Here is an 18,246-nt window from a genome sequence, read left to right as displayed (position 1 = left end):
TACTGCATTTTGTACATGAAGGGGAGAGGAAAGATTACTGTATCACTAGCACCTAGGTCAGTAACTAATACATATTACATGTTTAATGCTTCGTGATTAATTGAAAGTTAATGCATTTCTAACTACATATAATTTCATAAAGGATGACTAAATAAGGATTGTTTCATAAGTGTATGTTATCTTTTTCTTGTTTGTCCAAAGAATGTCGGTAATTTAAATTCATAAATTTACCTATTCAGAAACTTATGAATTACTCAGAAAAGGTTAAAATATATTTTTAAAAGTTTATGTTCATAAGTATAACCCATATCAACTTAGATATTTTACATGTGTTTACAACACCATTTAATTTGATACTATAATTATTAATGTAGGGTATAGGATGTTTTTTTTATTTTAAGATTGTAGGGAATATTGAACATTTTCATTTTGGTTACTTAAAAGTGATTTTGCATTGTAGACTATTTCATTTTACATGAAAAAAATCTATCTCAAGAACCTCTGGATTAGAATAAAATGAATTTCTTCAGCAAAGATTTTTACATTATTATGATCAAAATCATTTGTTTAAACAACCATTTAAAGAGATGTTATGTCTTAATTCCAAATTAATTACTCAATCCAAGAGTAGGCAATCTATCAGGTTGATGAAACAGAAAATGATTATTTCTTAAAATCAATTTTTCCACAGAATATTTTCAGGAAAAGAAAATGGCTCAATCTAAATTTTAATTTTAGTTAATTTTAATTAATTTAGTTAATTTTAGTTAATTTTAATTAAAATTAAATTTTAATGTTATTTCCAAACCAGCAGCATGAAACTTTAATTATGATAGGATAAGATAGGATAAGTAGTTGGATAAGTCAATATCCAACTACTATAAAGAAATAAACTCTGCTATGTCAAAAAACATAGATAAGTTTCCCAAAATATAAGTATTTTTTAAAATGCTTGGCCTCTAAACTGGAGGGGGTAGGGGGAAGCTAAGTAAGGAATTACAAAGCTATTAGAATACATTTTATGTCCACAAAATTTTATGCAGGTAAGGGGTGAGTGTTTAACAGGAAAAGGAGCTAGCACTCCTTTCATTCTACCAACATTTATTACAGCATATAAAATATGTTATGTATTATAATTATATATAGTATAATATAGAACACATATTATAGTATAATTAGAAAACTACACTAAGCTGAGGATTTTTGTTTTGGTTCAATTATTTTAATGCTGTCTGACTTTCCATGACTGCATTTGCAGTTTTCTTAGCAAAGATAATGGAGTAGTTTATCTTGCCTTTTCTAGCTCATTTTACAGATGAGAGAACTGAGGCAGATACAGTTAATCAACTTGCTCAGGATCACACAAGTGGTTAATTGTCTGAAGTCATATTTGAACTCAGCAAGGTTCCTAACTCCAGATCAAGCACTTTATCCACTACACCACCTACTTACCCCTAGCTGAGTTTACAAAGTCATAAATTTAAAAGTTTGGACAAAGTGCTTACATTGTATAAGAGATATATCATGTTAAGAAGTACATAAACATAATTAGAAGAAAGGGGAAAAAAAGGTACTGTGTTTTCCTGGATTCAGATGCTGCTTATGACACTTGATAGCTGTGTGAACAGAGGCAAGCCTCTTAACCTGAACCTAAGTAACCACATCTGCAAAATGAGCAAAATATTACCTAAACTGCCTCAGAAGGTTGCCATAAGAATAAAATGAGATTAAGTATTTAAAGTTCTTTGCAAAGCTAAAAACACAATAACATTTTCCATTATTATCATTTAATACTTTGGCAGGAAATAACTGTAAACTATGAGGATGCTCTTAAAAATATTTTAAGTCAGTTTTACAAAAATGATAGAAACATCAAATCTAGATTTCCATATTATTATTTTGATAAGCCAAAAAGATCTATTGTTAATAAGACAAATGAAAATAGGACATCTTCCTAAGTCTTCTATCCTTAATTTCTGCAAAAATCTTATAAAAATATATAATGCTGTTCAATAAAACAGAATGCAAATTCACTTGCGTAATAATGTTAAATATGATCATTCTAAAAAAGATTTTTTTGGCTCCCCTAGAACCCTAGCAAATCTATTCTGACTCTGGCTGAATCAAAATATTGTATTTGAAATTGCAATGCTTTCTTTGACCAATTTTATATAATTTGTTTTACTCTTTCCCTACATAATAGGTTCAGTTCTATACTATAGGGGACAACAGGTATCTGTGATTGTGAGAAATTCAAATTCACTTAACTCTCTGGACCTGCTTTCTTATCTGTAAAATGAGAATAATTAAACTTGAACTAACCTACTTAACAATGCTTTAAAAAATATTTTTTTTGAAAACTGCTATAAAAGCACAATATATGATATTATTAAGAATAATTCATGTCAATTCAATGTAATTTGTTAAGTTTCACTCAAAGGCAAAAATAATATTCAATGTAGCAATATTTATCTGGCAAAGTTTAGGAGATACAAAATTTTCTCTTATCAATAAATACGCTAGGTTTTTACAGAGAAAAAAATAGGTTTTTAAATTTTGTCTGCACCAAACTATCAAAACTTATTTCTTTATGCAGTTGGGCATAACAAAACAATAATCTAAATTGTTCCTTTGCTAACTTTATTATACCATGATATTCACATATTATTAAATCAGCATCACTCTGAAACTCATTATTTTAAAGTTACAATTAAAAATTTACCTGGAATTTTAAAAACAAAATGATCAGCTACTACTCGACAGGTTCTGCCTGTATGAATAAAGATTCTAGCCATAAAGTAGTAATAATCTATAGGAATGGCTCCATGGTAAAAAATAATAAGTGCTGGTCCTTCTTCTGGTATTTTTTCTATCCCATGAACTTCATAACCTGTTAGGGGAAAAAAAAAAGCTAACTGAATAACATTCATCAGGATAATTAAAATCCCACTATTTAAGAAAATCATAAACTAAATTGTCAATCTAAAATTCATTTTAAAAAATCTTTTAAACTATTTGAGATATATAGTATGACTCTTCTCCATGTCATCCCAAGTTTACTATTAAGAGGGGAAGGGGTATTCCCAACATGCTGGAGGCTTTCCTTGATGTCTCCTGACATGAAGGGGATTCCAAAGGGGCATTCAGGATGTCTATCTGTCATTCCTACTTATTGCCACATGACCAATCTATTTTCTTTTGCGAATATCTAGGAATGACATCTTATGTCATCCTTTTACTATAGTACTTGTTAGGAGTTCTTCATCATTCATATGTTATGGCCTCTTCACACCTACCATGTGCCTTCCCATGCAGTATTTATTCAAAGTCCCTCTAAATTTTAGTCATTGATAGGCAAAATGTAATGGACCTTTGCTTTCATGCAAAGCCTAAGGCCAGTAAAAGGTCTAAAATTTCCTGAAATCAGCACAGCCCATCTCACTTCTTTTTCAATAAGGGACCCAGTTCATTGTTCAACTGTATTGTTTTTTCCAAATATAGATACTTTTGGGCAAACACTATAGATACCATAGAGTATCCATCCATTTATGCATGTTAAAATCTGAGCAAGAGATTCTTTAGTTACTTGGTCTTCTATGTAGATAGAAAGGCCAAAATCTTTTGAATGATTAAAGCTCTCTTCTAGGAGACTATAATGTTTTAAAACTTGTGGCAATCATCACAATTTCATCTAAAAACCAGAGTATCTGGAGGACCAAATACTTTACTGAGAATTTCTCCTTGACCTGAACTGTGTCGGATTTCCTTTAGCACAGTGGCAAATAAAATATCTTTGACAAATATATTTGTCCATATCTTATGCTTCCTTTATCATTATAAGGTCACTGAGCAGTTATTTCTGTTATACCTTCCAAGGAACCTTGAATGATCTTGGTAAATGGAACTTATAAAATGAAGTCTTGTCTACTGAATCAAATGTTATTATTAGAATCAGCAAACACAATTAGCAATGGAATCTTCTATTATCTATAGCTTTCTGTTAAACACGAGATAGTAAATTATTTGTGAAAGCCTTTGTGTTCTCTACTACTACATCCTTTAAGAAGGCTCTTAGTTTTGTACACAGATGATTCTCATAAAGATTTCATATATACTGGTTACCTTTTTTCTGAATTAACGTCTCAGATCTTTTTCCATGACTTTGTTAATTTTCCCTCCTTCTGACACCTTTAGTCCCTCAGTATCCTCACAATTGTCTTGCATCCAGAACTATCTTCTCCAAATAAAGTTGGTCCAATCTGGCTAATTTTCCTGTCTTTGTTCTCTTAGGTGCCATATGATATCAGTCTCCATGTGTGGTATATCACTATCCTTGATGCAGAAAACAATCTGTTAAAAAGACTTTTTTTTTCAAATCTTCATTTTGAGTTAGGCACTAGCCATGGAAAACACCAACTAAAACTACACAAAATGAAATAGGCTTTATTTTATCATACAGGAAAAAGTTGCTATTCACACAGAGGTTTCCCTGAGTCAGTTGTCTTTGTAGAGTCAAACCACTGACTCCTCAGAGCTGAAATCTTTCTTTTAAAAAAAACAAACCCAGCAAACAAAAAAGATTGAGAAATGATGTGGAATGCAATTAAAACAAATGATTCCTGATTTAAATAAGTGATTGAAAAAAAGAAAAAGGGAAAGGGACAAAAGAAATGACATCAACCCTAACATAATTTCATCCTGAAGATTAATCAATGTAAATTAATCGCCAAATTAAGACAATTCAGAAAATACTTTAGTTACCAAATATCTTATTTACCAAATCATTGCTAACATTTAAAAAATGTCTCTCTCTTATACTCAAGTCCCAAGAACACAAAATGAAACTTTTTAATCAGATGAACATTAAAAACCTTATTTTATGGGCTTAACAAATACAGTTTTATTATATTTAAAGGTGTTCTTCAAAAATGAGAAAATTTTATTTACTCAAGCAATACATCAAAAATTAAGTACAACTATATAAGAAGCTATTTATTTCAATAGTGTTGCAATGCATAATAACATTGTTAGTCTTCGAGGACTTCCAGCAGATGTGAAACACTGTTTGGTTGATTTTCCTATCCAACACAAGAATAAATGAAAAATATTCTTTATTCCTGAATAATTTTGTTTGTTGTAATCTCAATGACTTATCACATGAAGATATTGGAAAGTTGGTAAGAAGCAACATATCCTACCATTTTGAATTCCTGCCCAACATAGTAGAAGTTTCCTATAAGTTCAGAGATAGAGAAAATGAGAAGACATAATAGAGAAGAAATTCTATCTAAACTATAATTTCACTTTATCATTCAACTAATCTTACTTTAACTTCCTGACAAAAAGCTTGTAGCTGCTCTCAAGATGTTGATTTTTTTTCCCTTTGTTAATGTGAAACTATGAGAGTCGGGTAAACAAGAATAGCTGCTATTTATGAACCTCTTCCATCATCAGACATAAACTTTACCAATAAATTTCTTCTTCAGCTTCCTAAAACAATTTAAGGGGGAAGAGGGAACAAAAGACTAGATAAGGTAGATCAAGAAATTGTTTTTCCTAACAATATGCTTTTCAGAACCAAAATGTCTACAATTTAGAACAGGAATCTCTGTGTATGTGCCATTACATACAAAGAAATATGAGAAGGAATAATGCACTTCAACAAGCAATCAGAAAGTGCCTGTTATGTGCCAGATATTGTATTATATGTTAGAAATAAAAAACAAAAATGGTCTCTGTCCTCAAAAAGCTTACATTCTATAGGGGCAAAGATGTCCTCAGAGAAGTAAACACAAAATATATGCAAAAAGTATATAAATAGTTTAGGAGTTAGAGGATCAAGAAAAGTCTGTTGTAAGAAATGGTACTTGAACATACTTAAAGTAATCTAGGAACCCTAAAACATGGTGGTAAGGAGGAAACACATTTCAGGCACTGAAAAAGTCTATACAAAGGCACATGTGCAGCAACAGTAGAGAGGCAAATTCTTGTGATAAAAGGAAAAACTTCCTAACAAAGGTACTATTCAATGGACTGCCTCAAAATGAAGTGATCTTTAAAAAGGAACTGGAATCATCATTTTTCAGGTATAATAACAATGATGATAATAGTTTTAAGTTTGCTAAACACTTTCCATCTGCCTTCTTCGATTCTTACAACCCTACTGTAAGGTGGGTGCCTAATATCTCCATTTTACAGATGAGGAAATTTAATAAGGTACAATGTAATGAGGAGTCTTTTATTGATGTGTGGACTAGTGGGCACTCACATACTTTATCCCATTCTTATGATTCTGGGTTACATAACGAACTTTGGCTTTGCTCCCAATTTAGCTGGAACTTCAGAATGCAGGAAAGCCTGGGAGCCTACAAAAGTAGGCTGGAACTACTGAAAAGAGACTTAAATATAAAAAAGAATTTGAATTTTATGCCAGAGTAAATAGGAATCCACTAATGCTATCTGAATAGTCACATTTGTGCTTCAGATGTATCAATTTGGCAGGTGTATGGAAGATGTTTTAAAGGATAGAGTAGATTCAAGAATATTTGTTCTAAGAGAGTTAGCATTAAGAGGTAGCAAGGCTTACTATAGGAAAATTGCCCATGAATGGCGAAATTGGAAGGTGGATTTGGCAAGTGATTGAATAAAGGGATTGAGGAACAGTGAAGACATGAGGACAACTCTAAGTGTGAGTGCTGAGCGACTACAAAGGTTTTAGTCGAGGTTAAAACAAAGGATATATTTTTGGGAAAGAATGAATTGTTTTGTTCATTTTAAATGTCTAGTATGTCAAACAACTCAGCTATGTCCCAAAGATACAAAGAATCAAAGAAAAAAAAAATGGTTCATCAAGAAACTTCTGCCATTACTATACAATGAATTCTCTTTTCTATCTTAAATATGCTATTTTTGTGAATTCAAATCTACAAGTATAAGAGATTAGATTAAAAGAAGGAAGTTTTGGGTTCCATTTTTTGCTATTTCCTGACTATATGCCCTTGAACACTTATTTAACCTTTTTGCTCTTCCATTTTTTTTTTTTTTTAATGTTTAAAAGAGAAGAAACTAATATCCTTCAGAGAGGCATTGGAATGAATAGTATAATTTTCAGAAAAAGGCAATGTATATGAATTAATAGCAATCTTATTTTCAAGTAGCCTTATCAAGCAGAGAGATATGAGAAATAATAGTTAAAAAATTTGTAATCTGAAGTCATCATTGAAAAGAAATGATCAACTAAGGCTGACAGTGTTTTCCCTTTCTTCATCCACAGTTATCTATGTCATTCACTTAACACTTACTAGCTGTGTAACCTCAGGCAAGTCACTTAATCCCAATTGCCTCAGGCAGCTAAATGGCAAGCATATATGTGTGCATTATGTGTATGATATAGCACCAGTTCTAAAGTTAAAAGGATCTGAGTTCAAATTCAACAGTTACTACTACCTGTATAACCTCAGGCAAGTCACTTAATACAGTTATCTATAGAACATTTTATTTCTTTCATTATAGCAGAACTAGAATTAATTAATTTACAAACATGAAACACATAAAGCTATCTGAAATCCCCTCAAATCCTACTTATATAGATATAGCCTTCAACCAGTAAGAAAAAACAGAGCAAAATAAATACAAAATCCAAAGTACCCTGCTCCCTAACACCAACAGTGAAGCAATGTTAATGCAGTTTATGGATTCATTTGTAAATTAAGGCTATTAATATATTAAACTTAGCTTATCTGTTTTCCTCTTCAGTTCTTACAAGAAAAGCAGATTTTTAAAATGGGGAGTGGATGAAAAGTGAACTGACCAATAAACTGAGCAATAAGAAATGCCCAAAATGAAAAAAGAAAAACACCATCAAACATATTTTGGAGCTACTGCATTGTCCTACAAAAAGAAGCTAGGCTAGCTTCATTTATCTGAAAAAATTTCTTTAATAGTGAAGTCAGTAATTGTTAAGTGCCAGACACTGTGTTAAGTAAGAAGGATACAAGAAAAGATCAAAAACTGAACTGAAATTAAGGCCGCCTCCAGAAGCCCCCCAAGAAACCTGCTCCCAGAGAAGATTATATTTTAGAGAAGAAAATTACATTTTGACACCCAAACTTGGGACAGACACAATCCTGATTCCAGTGGAAAAGCCTCCGATCCTGATCTCAGTGGAAAAGTCTCCTCAACCCAGAAATTAGGGTGAGTACAACAAGGAAACTTTGTTAAAGAACTAAAGTATAATTTCAGCTAAAATGGAACAGATGTTTAGAAAACAGGCTTCTTTTTCTCTTCAAGGAAAATGTTTAGAGAGCATTGTCAAAATTATGAAAGCCAAAGTTTAATTATAATTTATGAGCAGATCACTGAACTTTTAGAAACTGTACAGTACACATCTCCTTGGTTCTCTATGGAAAAAAATTGGATCCAGACGAGTGGAAATTAGTAGGAGAGCAACTAGGTGAATACTACAATTCTAATCCAAACTCAATTTCCAAAAATACACTTTATACATATAATTTAATACAACTGGCTTTAAGAAATTATATGTGTTAGAATAAGGAACCTTATCCTTGTGACAGGTATCACAATTTTTCCTTATTCTAAAAAGATGAAAACAGCAGGAGAGGAAGGAGCCAACTAAACTAGGTGAAAAGGATGAAGAATCAGATAAGAATGGAGTTAAGTATAATTCTGAGTGTGGCACTTCGCAACAGGAGCATTTCCCATCCCCTGACCTACTTCCTTCAATTAACCCTTCATGAGTGGAGGGAGAAGGAGGAGGGGGAGAGGCAGTGACACAACCACCTAATGAAGCAGCCTATGATAAGATTACAAAAAGCATTGATTAAAGCAAAAAATGAAGGAAAGGATGTATCTGATTTAAAAATAAATGCATGCCCTGTGATTGAAGAGCTTGACTCTTCGGGTCAAAAAAGGAGAAGATACACTCCTTTTGATCTGGAAAAAATTAAGGATTTGAAAAAAGACTGCACTCTTTATAGAGCTACATCATTTTATGTTGAGATGTTACTAGATAATTTGTCTTATGAAATCTTAACCCCAAGTGAGTGGAAATCCATAGCAAGGACATGTTTAGAACCTGGACAAAACTTCTTGTGGCTTTCGGAGTATCATGAATTATGTAGGATTCAAGCCAGATGCAATAGGCAAACAGGAGCTAACGTGCAAATCATTTTTGCCCAACTAGCAGGTAAAGATCAGTACAGAGAGAATTCAATACAGATTAATTATCCCACAACAGCTTATGAACAGATCACAACTGCTGTTATAAAAGCTTGGGATACCCTCCCAGAGAATAATCGAGGGAAAGTGTTCACAAAAATAGAGCAAGGTACCAATGAACCTTTTGCTGATTTTGTGGGATGTTTGCAGACAGGTATCACAAGAACCATTGGAGAAAATGCAACTACAGAAACAATGATCAGACAACTGGCTAAGGAAAATGCTAATGAGGTTTGCAAAAGAATTATATGGGGACTACACAAAGATGCTCCTTTAGAGGAGATCATAAGACGCTGTGCCATAGGGGGCACAAATGCTTATTATACCCAGACTATGATGAACATGGGAACATGGAAAGACAGAGTCCCTCTTGGCAAGGGACTTCTAGAGAGAGTCATCGATGTTTGCAATGTGGAAAAATAGGACATCTGAGAGCCCAGTGTAGATATGGAGATAGAATGAGAAGACAGGTTGAGAGATGACCTAAAACCCCATGTCCAAAATGCAACCAAGGCTTCCACTGGGCCTCAGAATGTAGCTGACCCAGGGAAATGAGAGGCAGGGTCCAGCTCTAAGATATCATACAAAAGACAGGTGGGGCATGGTGGCAGCTGAGTTTACACCCAGAGAGTCTTTAGAAGGTCAGGACTCTAATGTGATCTATCAGTCAAAAAGCCATCATATGGCAGAAAGGGATTACATGATCAGTCAGCCAAAAAGCAATCAGATGGCAGAAAGAGATTACAATTGGAGAGAATATAGGCTTTTTAACCTAACAGAAGGGCAGTGTTCAGTGTAAGCAGCTGCAATATATTTGCCAGATGATGGGGAGAAATCCCAAAAGTGGTAAATAGAAGGGACTAGATAGCTTAACTGCCTAGGAGAGAGGGTTTGCTTATATTCCTACAGATGGAGAAGCAAACAGATGGGGAAGGAAACAGATGGGTAGCAATGAGCACCTGGAGAGAGACAGAAAAGGAGAAAAACCTCAAAACAAAGGAGAAGATCTAAATATCTGACACTGAAAGAGCATGGCTGATAATGAGACTGTTGCAGGACTTGAAAACCAGCAGGAGTCATTGGATTCCCTAACACAAGATGAGACTATTGCAGGACTTCAAAGCTTGCAGGAATTATTGGATTCCTGGCACATGAACTAATGGACAATAGATTCCTTTTGGACAATTTCTAGGACTTATGGACATGTATAATTCCTCATGTTGATTCATGTTATTTGTTACATCACTACTAGCCTGTGTTATGTTACTATGTGCTCATGTAATTTATGTAATTATGTGTAATACCTCCCATATTGATGGATTTATGTATATTTGTTTTAAGAGTGAGCCCCTTCAGAAACCCGCTAATCTGATTTGATTTCCCATTTCCTCTGGTGTTTTCTTCTCCTTTCCTGAGATGTCAGGGAGGGCATGATCACCTCCTTTGATGGTGTTTTCACTCCTTTTTTGAGCAGGCAGGGAAGGCGTGATCACCTTCTTTTTTGGGTTCTCACCTCCTTGAGAAGTCAGGGAGGTCATGACCACCTATGTTCTAAATCAAAAGAAAGCGGGATGTGTTAGAATTCTTACAAGGTACTAAGTTAGTGGAATTGATAGAGACAATGAATGTTTAGCAGAGTGTTTAACAATTCTCTAGATGTATTTAGTACTTATTAGAGTTCCACAAGATTCACACCTTGAGAGCATATATAAGGAGGAGCCAACTAAAGGACAAGCCCACTCTCAGAGGCGGAGTCAGATTTTCAAATATATTGCAGCTGCTTATACTGAACACTGCCCTTCTGTTAGGTTAAAAAGCCTATATTCTCTCCAATTGTAATCTCTTTCTGCCATCTGATTGCTTTTTGGCTGACTGATCATGTAATCCCTTTCTGCCATATGATGGCTTTTTGACTGATAGATCACATTAGAGTCCTGACCTTCTTTGTGCTGGCTGGAGACATTCGGAGCTAGAGGGTGAAGCTGGCAGAGGCAAAGGACTAGCGGCAGGAACCAAGGAGAGAGACAGGCTTCTAAGAAAGCTAACTGGGCCCAATGAAGAGGACAAGACTTAAAAGGAAACAATAAAGGATTTGGACTTTAACTCCTGGCTGAATATGACATGATTATTACATTGAACTGAAACTTAGGCTGCCTCCAGAAGCCCCCCAAGAAACCTGCTCCCAGAGAAGATTACATTTTAGAGAAAAACATTACAAAAAACAATATTACCTCTCCATATGCCCATTTCTAGTGGGTGAAACAACAAAGTACTATATGTCATAGAGGATAAATTGAAAATAATCCTAGAGAGAGGATTCTAAGACTTTAGACCCAGGAAAGGATTCTTACAGAAAATGGGACTTCAGCCAAGACTTGAAGGACACCAAAGAAGTCAGGGTATTGAGATGAGGAGAAAGATATTTCCAGGGCAACCAGTAAAAACACTTATTGTTGGAAAATGGTGTGTCATGTTCAAGAAACCACAAGAAAGTAAGTATCACAGGATGGCAGAGAAGGTAGACAGAAAGTAAAGCAGAAGACTGAAAAAATAAAAAGGATACAGGTTATAAAACATTTACAAGTCAAAGGATTTGATATCTTATCCAGGAGGTGTTAGGAAGCCACTAGAGTACACTGAATAGAGGAGGTCACATAGTAGAAATACTCCATTTCCCAAGAATATAAAATAGAATCAAAGTATTGCAATGGGATACTAATTGATTAACCAATATTTATTGAATGTCTACTATACTAAAAAGGTTTTCTTTTAATAATGGTCCTACATCAATCTCCTTCATTTTACCCTATCATTATTTTGCTCACAAATTAACAGAAAAAAAAAATTAAAATATTTCAGAAAAGGAAATTCAGTTTTAATATTCTTTTCAAAAATGTTTTAAGTCTTTGTTGAAGTAACTAACAGAGAATTACATTAATCATGATTCCAGTCTTTAAAGGAGTCTCAAACTGTAAGTTCAAAGTAACAAAAATACAGCAATACAAATAGATAAGCAATAATGGCAACTTAAGTTTAATATTATTTTAAAATTCAGTCTATCTTTTCAATAGTACATCATGTCTTCTGTGATTTTATTACAATTTAAGGAATTCATTTTTCTCTGGACTATTCCACATGATTTTGAATATAAAGGAATAGAAGTTACACAAAGGATCTACTTCTACATAGACTTTCTAAGAAATAAGGATATACTCTAAGAGATATCTAGGACATTCCTCAAAGCTTTTCTGCTTTTTTCTAAGAAAAACTAAATTGTATCTAAATTTCACAAAATAGAATGGCAAAACAAACATACAAACTTATCATTCTTATCTAAGAAGCACCAAATAACAATATATCCAGGAGAAACAGAATCTCTGAATTTGAGTGACTTCAGAGGACATTTAGTCCAATACATTTCTTCAATCCATTTTAAAACATTCATAAGAAATGGAACTTTGAAGATCTTTGGTGAGGGGGCAGCTCTGAGGTAAACAAATCACTTCAAATCCCAATCTGCCTTTCAATATCTATAAAATGCTAGTTTTGCCATATGATCCAAAATTAACAAGTCTATATAATGTTCCATCTGAAACCTCCTCAAAGGGTGACTATCACTTATTCACTATGTTTTCTCTACTGAGGACTAAAATATGCATTTCTTCCACTAATTTTCATATTGGATGAATAAAGCCCTTTACCACTATCACAAGTCCCTCCAGTTTATGAATAAAATCAGTGAGAAAGATGCTATTAAGTGCTATGTGCCAAGTACTGTGCTGAACACTGGGCACACAAATATGAAATTAAGACAGTCCCAGGCTTTTAAAATAGCTGGTGGCACCGCAGACTGAGAAATCTAGAAGGGTTTAACTCAAATCCAGCTTATTTAGGCTTTTCCCCAAAATGAAAGTGGTAGAAGACGTTGCAGTTGGAAAAAAGGGCCTAAGGCTGAGGCATAATGTCTCATTGACTCTCTTGAGTCCTGAGACTCAAGCATGGCTGGCTGGGTCCTTTCTCAAAATGAAGACTGCAGGAAGAATACCCTAATGGGAGAAGGAAGACACTAGGGCAGAGGGTAAATCTAGGGAATGACAGGTAGCTAGTCTGAGTCTAAATCTCCAAAAAGGAGATTCTAAGAAGATTCCATCAATGAGAAAAGGGGCAGAATACTAATGAAGTTGTTAACTAATGACAGGAGCTAGGCAGCAAGGTAAAATAATTTTTAGACTTTATATCGGGAAGAGCTGAATTCAAATCCTACTTCAGACACTTATTTGGCTGTGTGACCTTGGTAAGTCACTTAACCATTCTCAGTCTGCTTCCTCATCTGGAAAATGGGGATAATATTAGAACTTACCTCGGAGATCTACTGAAAGGACAAAATGAGATTACATTTGTAAAGTTCTTTGCAAAGCTAATTAATGAAACCATGTTGATTAAAATTTCATGAATCATGTAGATTCCTGATGACCACTATGTCCTTTTGTAGATGCATACTTGCCATTCCTTCAATAACACATTTTATTGCTAGAAATTGAAGTCAAACTCATCAGCTGATTCCACAGACTCTTCATATATATATTTTTTAAATCAGGCAAACACCTGCTTTTTTTTCCCCCTAATGATATGGCTCCTCTCCCAGTTTTCATAATCTTTTAAAGATCATTGACAATGATTTGCAAATGACAACCATCAATGCATTTGGTAACCTGGACATCACAGGTTCTGTGATATGTGAACTCATGTCTCCTTGGACTATGAGCATTAGATTTACTCCTTACTTAACTGATCTTTGAAATATTCGTAATCCCTTCAGAAAAATAAGAGATTTTTTTACATATTTGAAAATACTCTCTGCTTTTAGTTTAAATTTCCATTTTTTTTAAATTAAAGCTTAATTAACCAAGAAATTCTCACTTATGTACATATACACATTCAAAAGATCATAGGATCATTGAAGTAAAGTTAGAAGAGACCTTTGAGACCCTCTACTCCAACCCCTTAAACTTTTTGAATGGTGACCTGAAACCCAAAGATAAGCAACATGCTGAAACTCACAAATAGTCAAGTGGAGACCATGAACTCAAATCAAGGTCTTCCCTTTCCAAATGAAGTACAGTTTCTAATACATCATAGAAATATGTTGTGGAGTCTTGAAAATATTAAATAACTTATTGGTTATGGTTGAAATTTCCTACAACGTGTCAAGTTGCCTAATAAATCCTTACTCTCTGATAGATAAGGGCTGCCTCATCCCAAAGTACTTAAGAATTAAAATTGATAGCCAGCATTTACTTGGTTGTTCTTGATCATCACTCTTAAAATCCCTTCTGAATCTCTGATTTTAAGAGCCTCCTCACTCTCCCAGTTATAATATGTAGGTCAGAATATGATAACAGAATGTGAGAACCCACAAAATTGATGAAAATCTTTGAGGATGAAAGGGTTTTTTTAAAAGGTAAAAAACTGTCAGAATTAAATTCATACCAAAATTTTCAAATTGAAGGATTTTTAAGCTCTATCATACATTATCACATATTCCTTCATTTTAAAGAAAAAAAATGTTTACTTCAGTAGATTAAATATACCTACCTCAACCATAAACCTCTTGAAGATAAGGTACTTTAAATTTTATATCAGTATTTTGCTCAGAGTAGATAAATAATTAGTCATTTAATGAATGAATAGATTATCAGAGGACTGCTGCTAGAAACTTTAAAAATCATGTTTTATGTTCTGAATTAAAGGCATGAATGTTATCATCTCTTGGCATTTACCATGCAAAATGGACTAAATTAGTGCAACCCAGATCTTCTACCTTCTATTTAACTACAATGTAAAATGATAAATGATTTTCATAATGATGGTCATGAGACACAAAATCCATCTTATCAAAGAAAGAGGAAATGTTTAACATGATTTTAATACTGTGTATTTTATTTTATTGAAGTTACTAACAATTAATCTATGGATGAAATAAATGAACTCTCAATTGAACTCCACAATTCAATTAATAAGAATATTCAATTTCCTCAACACTGAACTTTTCCTCCACTAAAATGAACCAGTTGCTTTAGTGTTGTGAAGACAAAGGCTGAAAGGTACATATACTTCATTTATTATAATGACACTAAGGCCCTGTGTGAAGTAAACAATACAAATGTCATAATTCATTAAAGAGTCTTAATTTATCCAAAATGAGGCATTTTTAAGTCACACAGACTCTAATTATTGGTATTAATAGCTTTTAAAAATCTTATTAATAAATAGTATATCTATAAAGAACAGTAGTAATTTTAACTAATTCACAGATATCTTGAATAACAGGTTTTTTTCTTTAGTTTTACACATGTATTTACATATATATGTATGTATATGTGTGCGTGTGTATATATTATTATATATATATATAAAATATATATGCACATGAATTTAAGTTTGATCAAAGACATCTAAGAATATTAACTGCCTAGTGTTATAACTTTCAAATTAAATTTAACATTGTACTAAGAAACTGAGTTGCAGCTAGGTGTAGTAGATAAAATGCTTGACTTCAACATTAGGAAGACGAGGGTTTGAGTCTTGTCTAGGCTAAGTGATACTGGCCAAATTATTTAACTTCTCTGTATCTCAGTGTCCTCAACTGTAATATGAGACTGTCTATTTTATTGCATTGAAGCTACTAACAATTAATCTATGGATGAAATAAATGAACTGTCAATTGAATTCTACCTAAATCTATGATCCTGCAAGGAAAACTTTTTTAAAAATTACACAGATATTACTTGGGCTTCCCCCCCCAAAAAAAGCCATAATATAGATACTTTGGTTTCAGAGTTATAATTAAAGATGTAGTATGCATATTATGTTGCACAGAACTTAAGAAAGAAAAAGCAAAAAATTATATACATATAATGAGCACAGAACAACAGTGAATTTTAACTAATCTGCTTCTTTTGGACAGAGCTCTATGGAGCATTTCTTAAAAAAGCATCAATTATGATCCAAATTTTATGATACAATATGCATAAATAATTGAATCATTCTTCTCCACATTACAATATTAAAAACAAATGTGGAAAACCGGCAAGAAGCATTATTTTAACTTCTAATAAACTGTATTTATAAAACATTCACTTAAAATTTATGATCTACCCACAGTGGGCTATATAATAATAATGGGAAACTAAACATCATTGAAAGGGAGTATAATATTATAAAAAAAAAGTCTACAGTGCAAATATGAGCTGAAGCAGCAAGGCATTCAGAGAAAGAGATAGGAGGTAGTATGTGTCAGGCAAATCAAACCACAGGCACTATCTTGACCAATACTCCCCCTTAGAATCCAAAGAATATAGTCCAAGATTCTAATTCTTTCCAAAAGCCCTGGCAAAGCCCTATTGTCCTTACTCACCTTCAGATCATCAGCCTTATCTTCATCTCATCTCCAAAAGCCATGATCTAAGGAATTAAACTTTGTGGAAATTGTAATCTTAAAATTACTTCTGTAAGTGCCATAGTCCTACCACTATCTCCTCAGCAATCAATTTTTTTTTTTTTAATGTCAACTGCGCACCAGTGGGTTTGTTTGGCTTTGAAAACTAAATGTGGATTAGACTTCCAAAAGAGCAAACTAATCCACATCATAACTGTCTGGGACATTCCTAGTCATGACAGTGACACCTAATTGGGTACAAATAGAAGCAGCCTTATATTTCAATCACATATGCTAGTAATATCATTTCAAAAATCTATGCTTCATCTAATATTCTTTGTGAAAGATGCATACAACTTCCTAGTTTAAAGGATAGGAAGTATAAATTTACCATCTTTCAATTCTTTGGATTTTTGCAAAGGTTGATAATAACAATAAAAATCTATAAACAATAAGGAGTAATTAGCTAAGCAGAGGTGATAAAATTAGATGAGCAAAATTAAAATCCACTAATGATAGGTCCTGTGACATAAATTGAGCAAAATCAGCAATTGTAAGGTAAAAGTCTACACTATTACCTAACTTTGGTAACTGATTGACTGAAAATAAGAATATATAAACGATTCATCAATATGTTTGTTTCAGTATAAAGCTTCATATAAAGAAAGATTGGGATGCACCTTGAAATGAATGTAACTGAAATGCTGATATTAAAATATAGTATTTATTTATTTAATAATACCTTTTTTTAAAAAGATGCATTCAGGAGAAAAGTTAAATTTCTTTAAAATATAAAGTAAAAAATAAAAATAACATTGTCAAAGCATTCTCCAATAACTACATTTTCACATTTTTAGACAATTCTGATATCTAAAGTATTGCCTTTTCATCTTGCTTGTCTCAAAAACTATGCTCAATTTTTTTAAAAGATACAATGACAAAGAAAATTATTCTATGAGAAACACAGATTTGCAAAATACATGCAAATAAATGAAAGAAAAAATTAAAAATCTTATCCTCAAATTTATAAGTATTTTCCTAATCAATGAAATGCAATAATAGCCCAATACAAGTACAGAAAAACACAAAAAAGTAATTTTGCTTACCATGCCATACTGCTGCATGTCCATCCCATACTGTTGCTACAGTTTTTCTTGCACCATCCCATAAATTATGGGAATAGGCTTCCTTTAATACATTCTTCCTCTTGTAAATATGTAAGAAAATAATAGTAAGATAAAGAAGAAAAATGGTAAAGTAAGGGAGTATCAAGACTATTAGTGGAGTAAATACCCACAGAAGATAGTTAACAAAATTCAAATAATCCTCTAATTGTTGGACATCAATCCATCCTTCCAATATGTGAACCAGACAAATTATATAGGGCACAGAATCCTGCCCTTCAGAACAAGTGTGATTTTTCTCTATCATTTTTCTCTAAGTAAAAACGATAAAATGAGGCATTCTCTTCATAGTCACGGCAATTTATGGTTCTTGTACCTAAAAAGAAAAAAGAGGAAACATTGTATTTTTTACAATGATTTAGTCTCCTTAAATATTAATCAAATAGT

At 32.9% G+C, this 18,246-nt stretch overlaps 1 protein-coding gene across 3 annotated transcripts in view; it reads right to left on the bottom strand.

The window, feature by feature from the left end:
- Positions 1–18,246, bottom strand: part of TMEM68 (transmembrane protein 68) — a 34,484-nt gene that overhangs the window by 13,237 nt on the left and 3,001 nt on the right. For 2 of the 3 annotated variants that reach the window (XM_051970180.1, XM_051970182.1), the window contains exons 2-3: positions 17,782–18,175; positions 2,723–2,890 (exon numbers count right to left, since the gene is read on the bottom strand). In XM_051970180.1, the coding sequence (XP_051826140.1) occupies positions 2,723–2,890; positions 17,782–18,106 (493 nt within the window). In that variant the 5' untranslated portion in view covers positions 18,107–18,175. Of the gene's footprint in view, positions 1–2,722; positions 2,891–4,122; positions 4,331–17,781; positions 18,176–18,246 lie in introns of those variants that run through there. The other variant, XM_051970183.1, reaches the window with a different exon arrangement.

This window comes from Antechinus flavipes, chromosome 1 (assembly GCF_016432865.1).
Source record: "Antechinus flavipes isolate AdamAnt ecotype Samford, QLD, Australia chromosome 1, AdamAnt_v2, whole genome shotgun sequence".
In the NCBI taxonomy this organism is placed as follows: Eukaryota; Metazoa; Chordata; class Mammalia; order Dasyuromorphia; family Dasyuridae; genus Antechinus; species Antechinus flavipes.
This window is presented reverse-complemented; position numbering and strand designations above follow the sequence as displayed.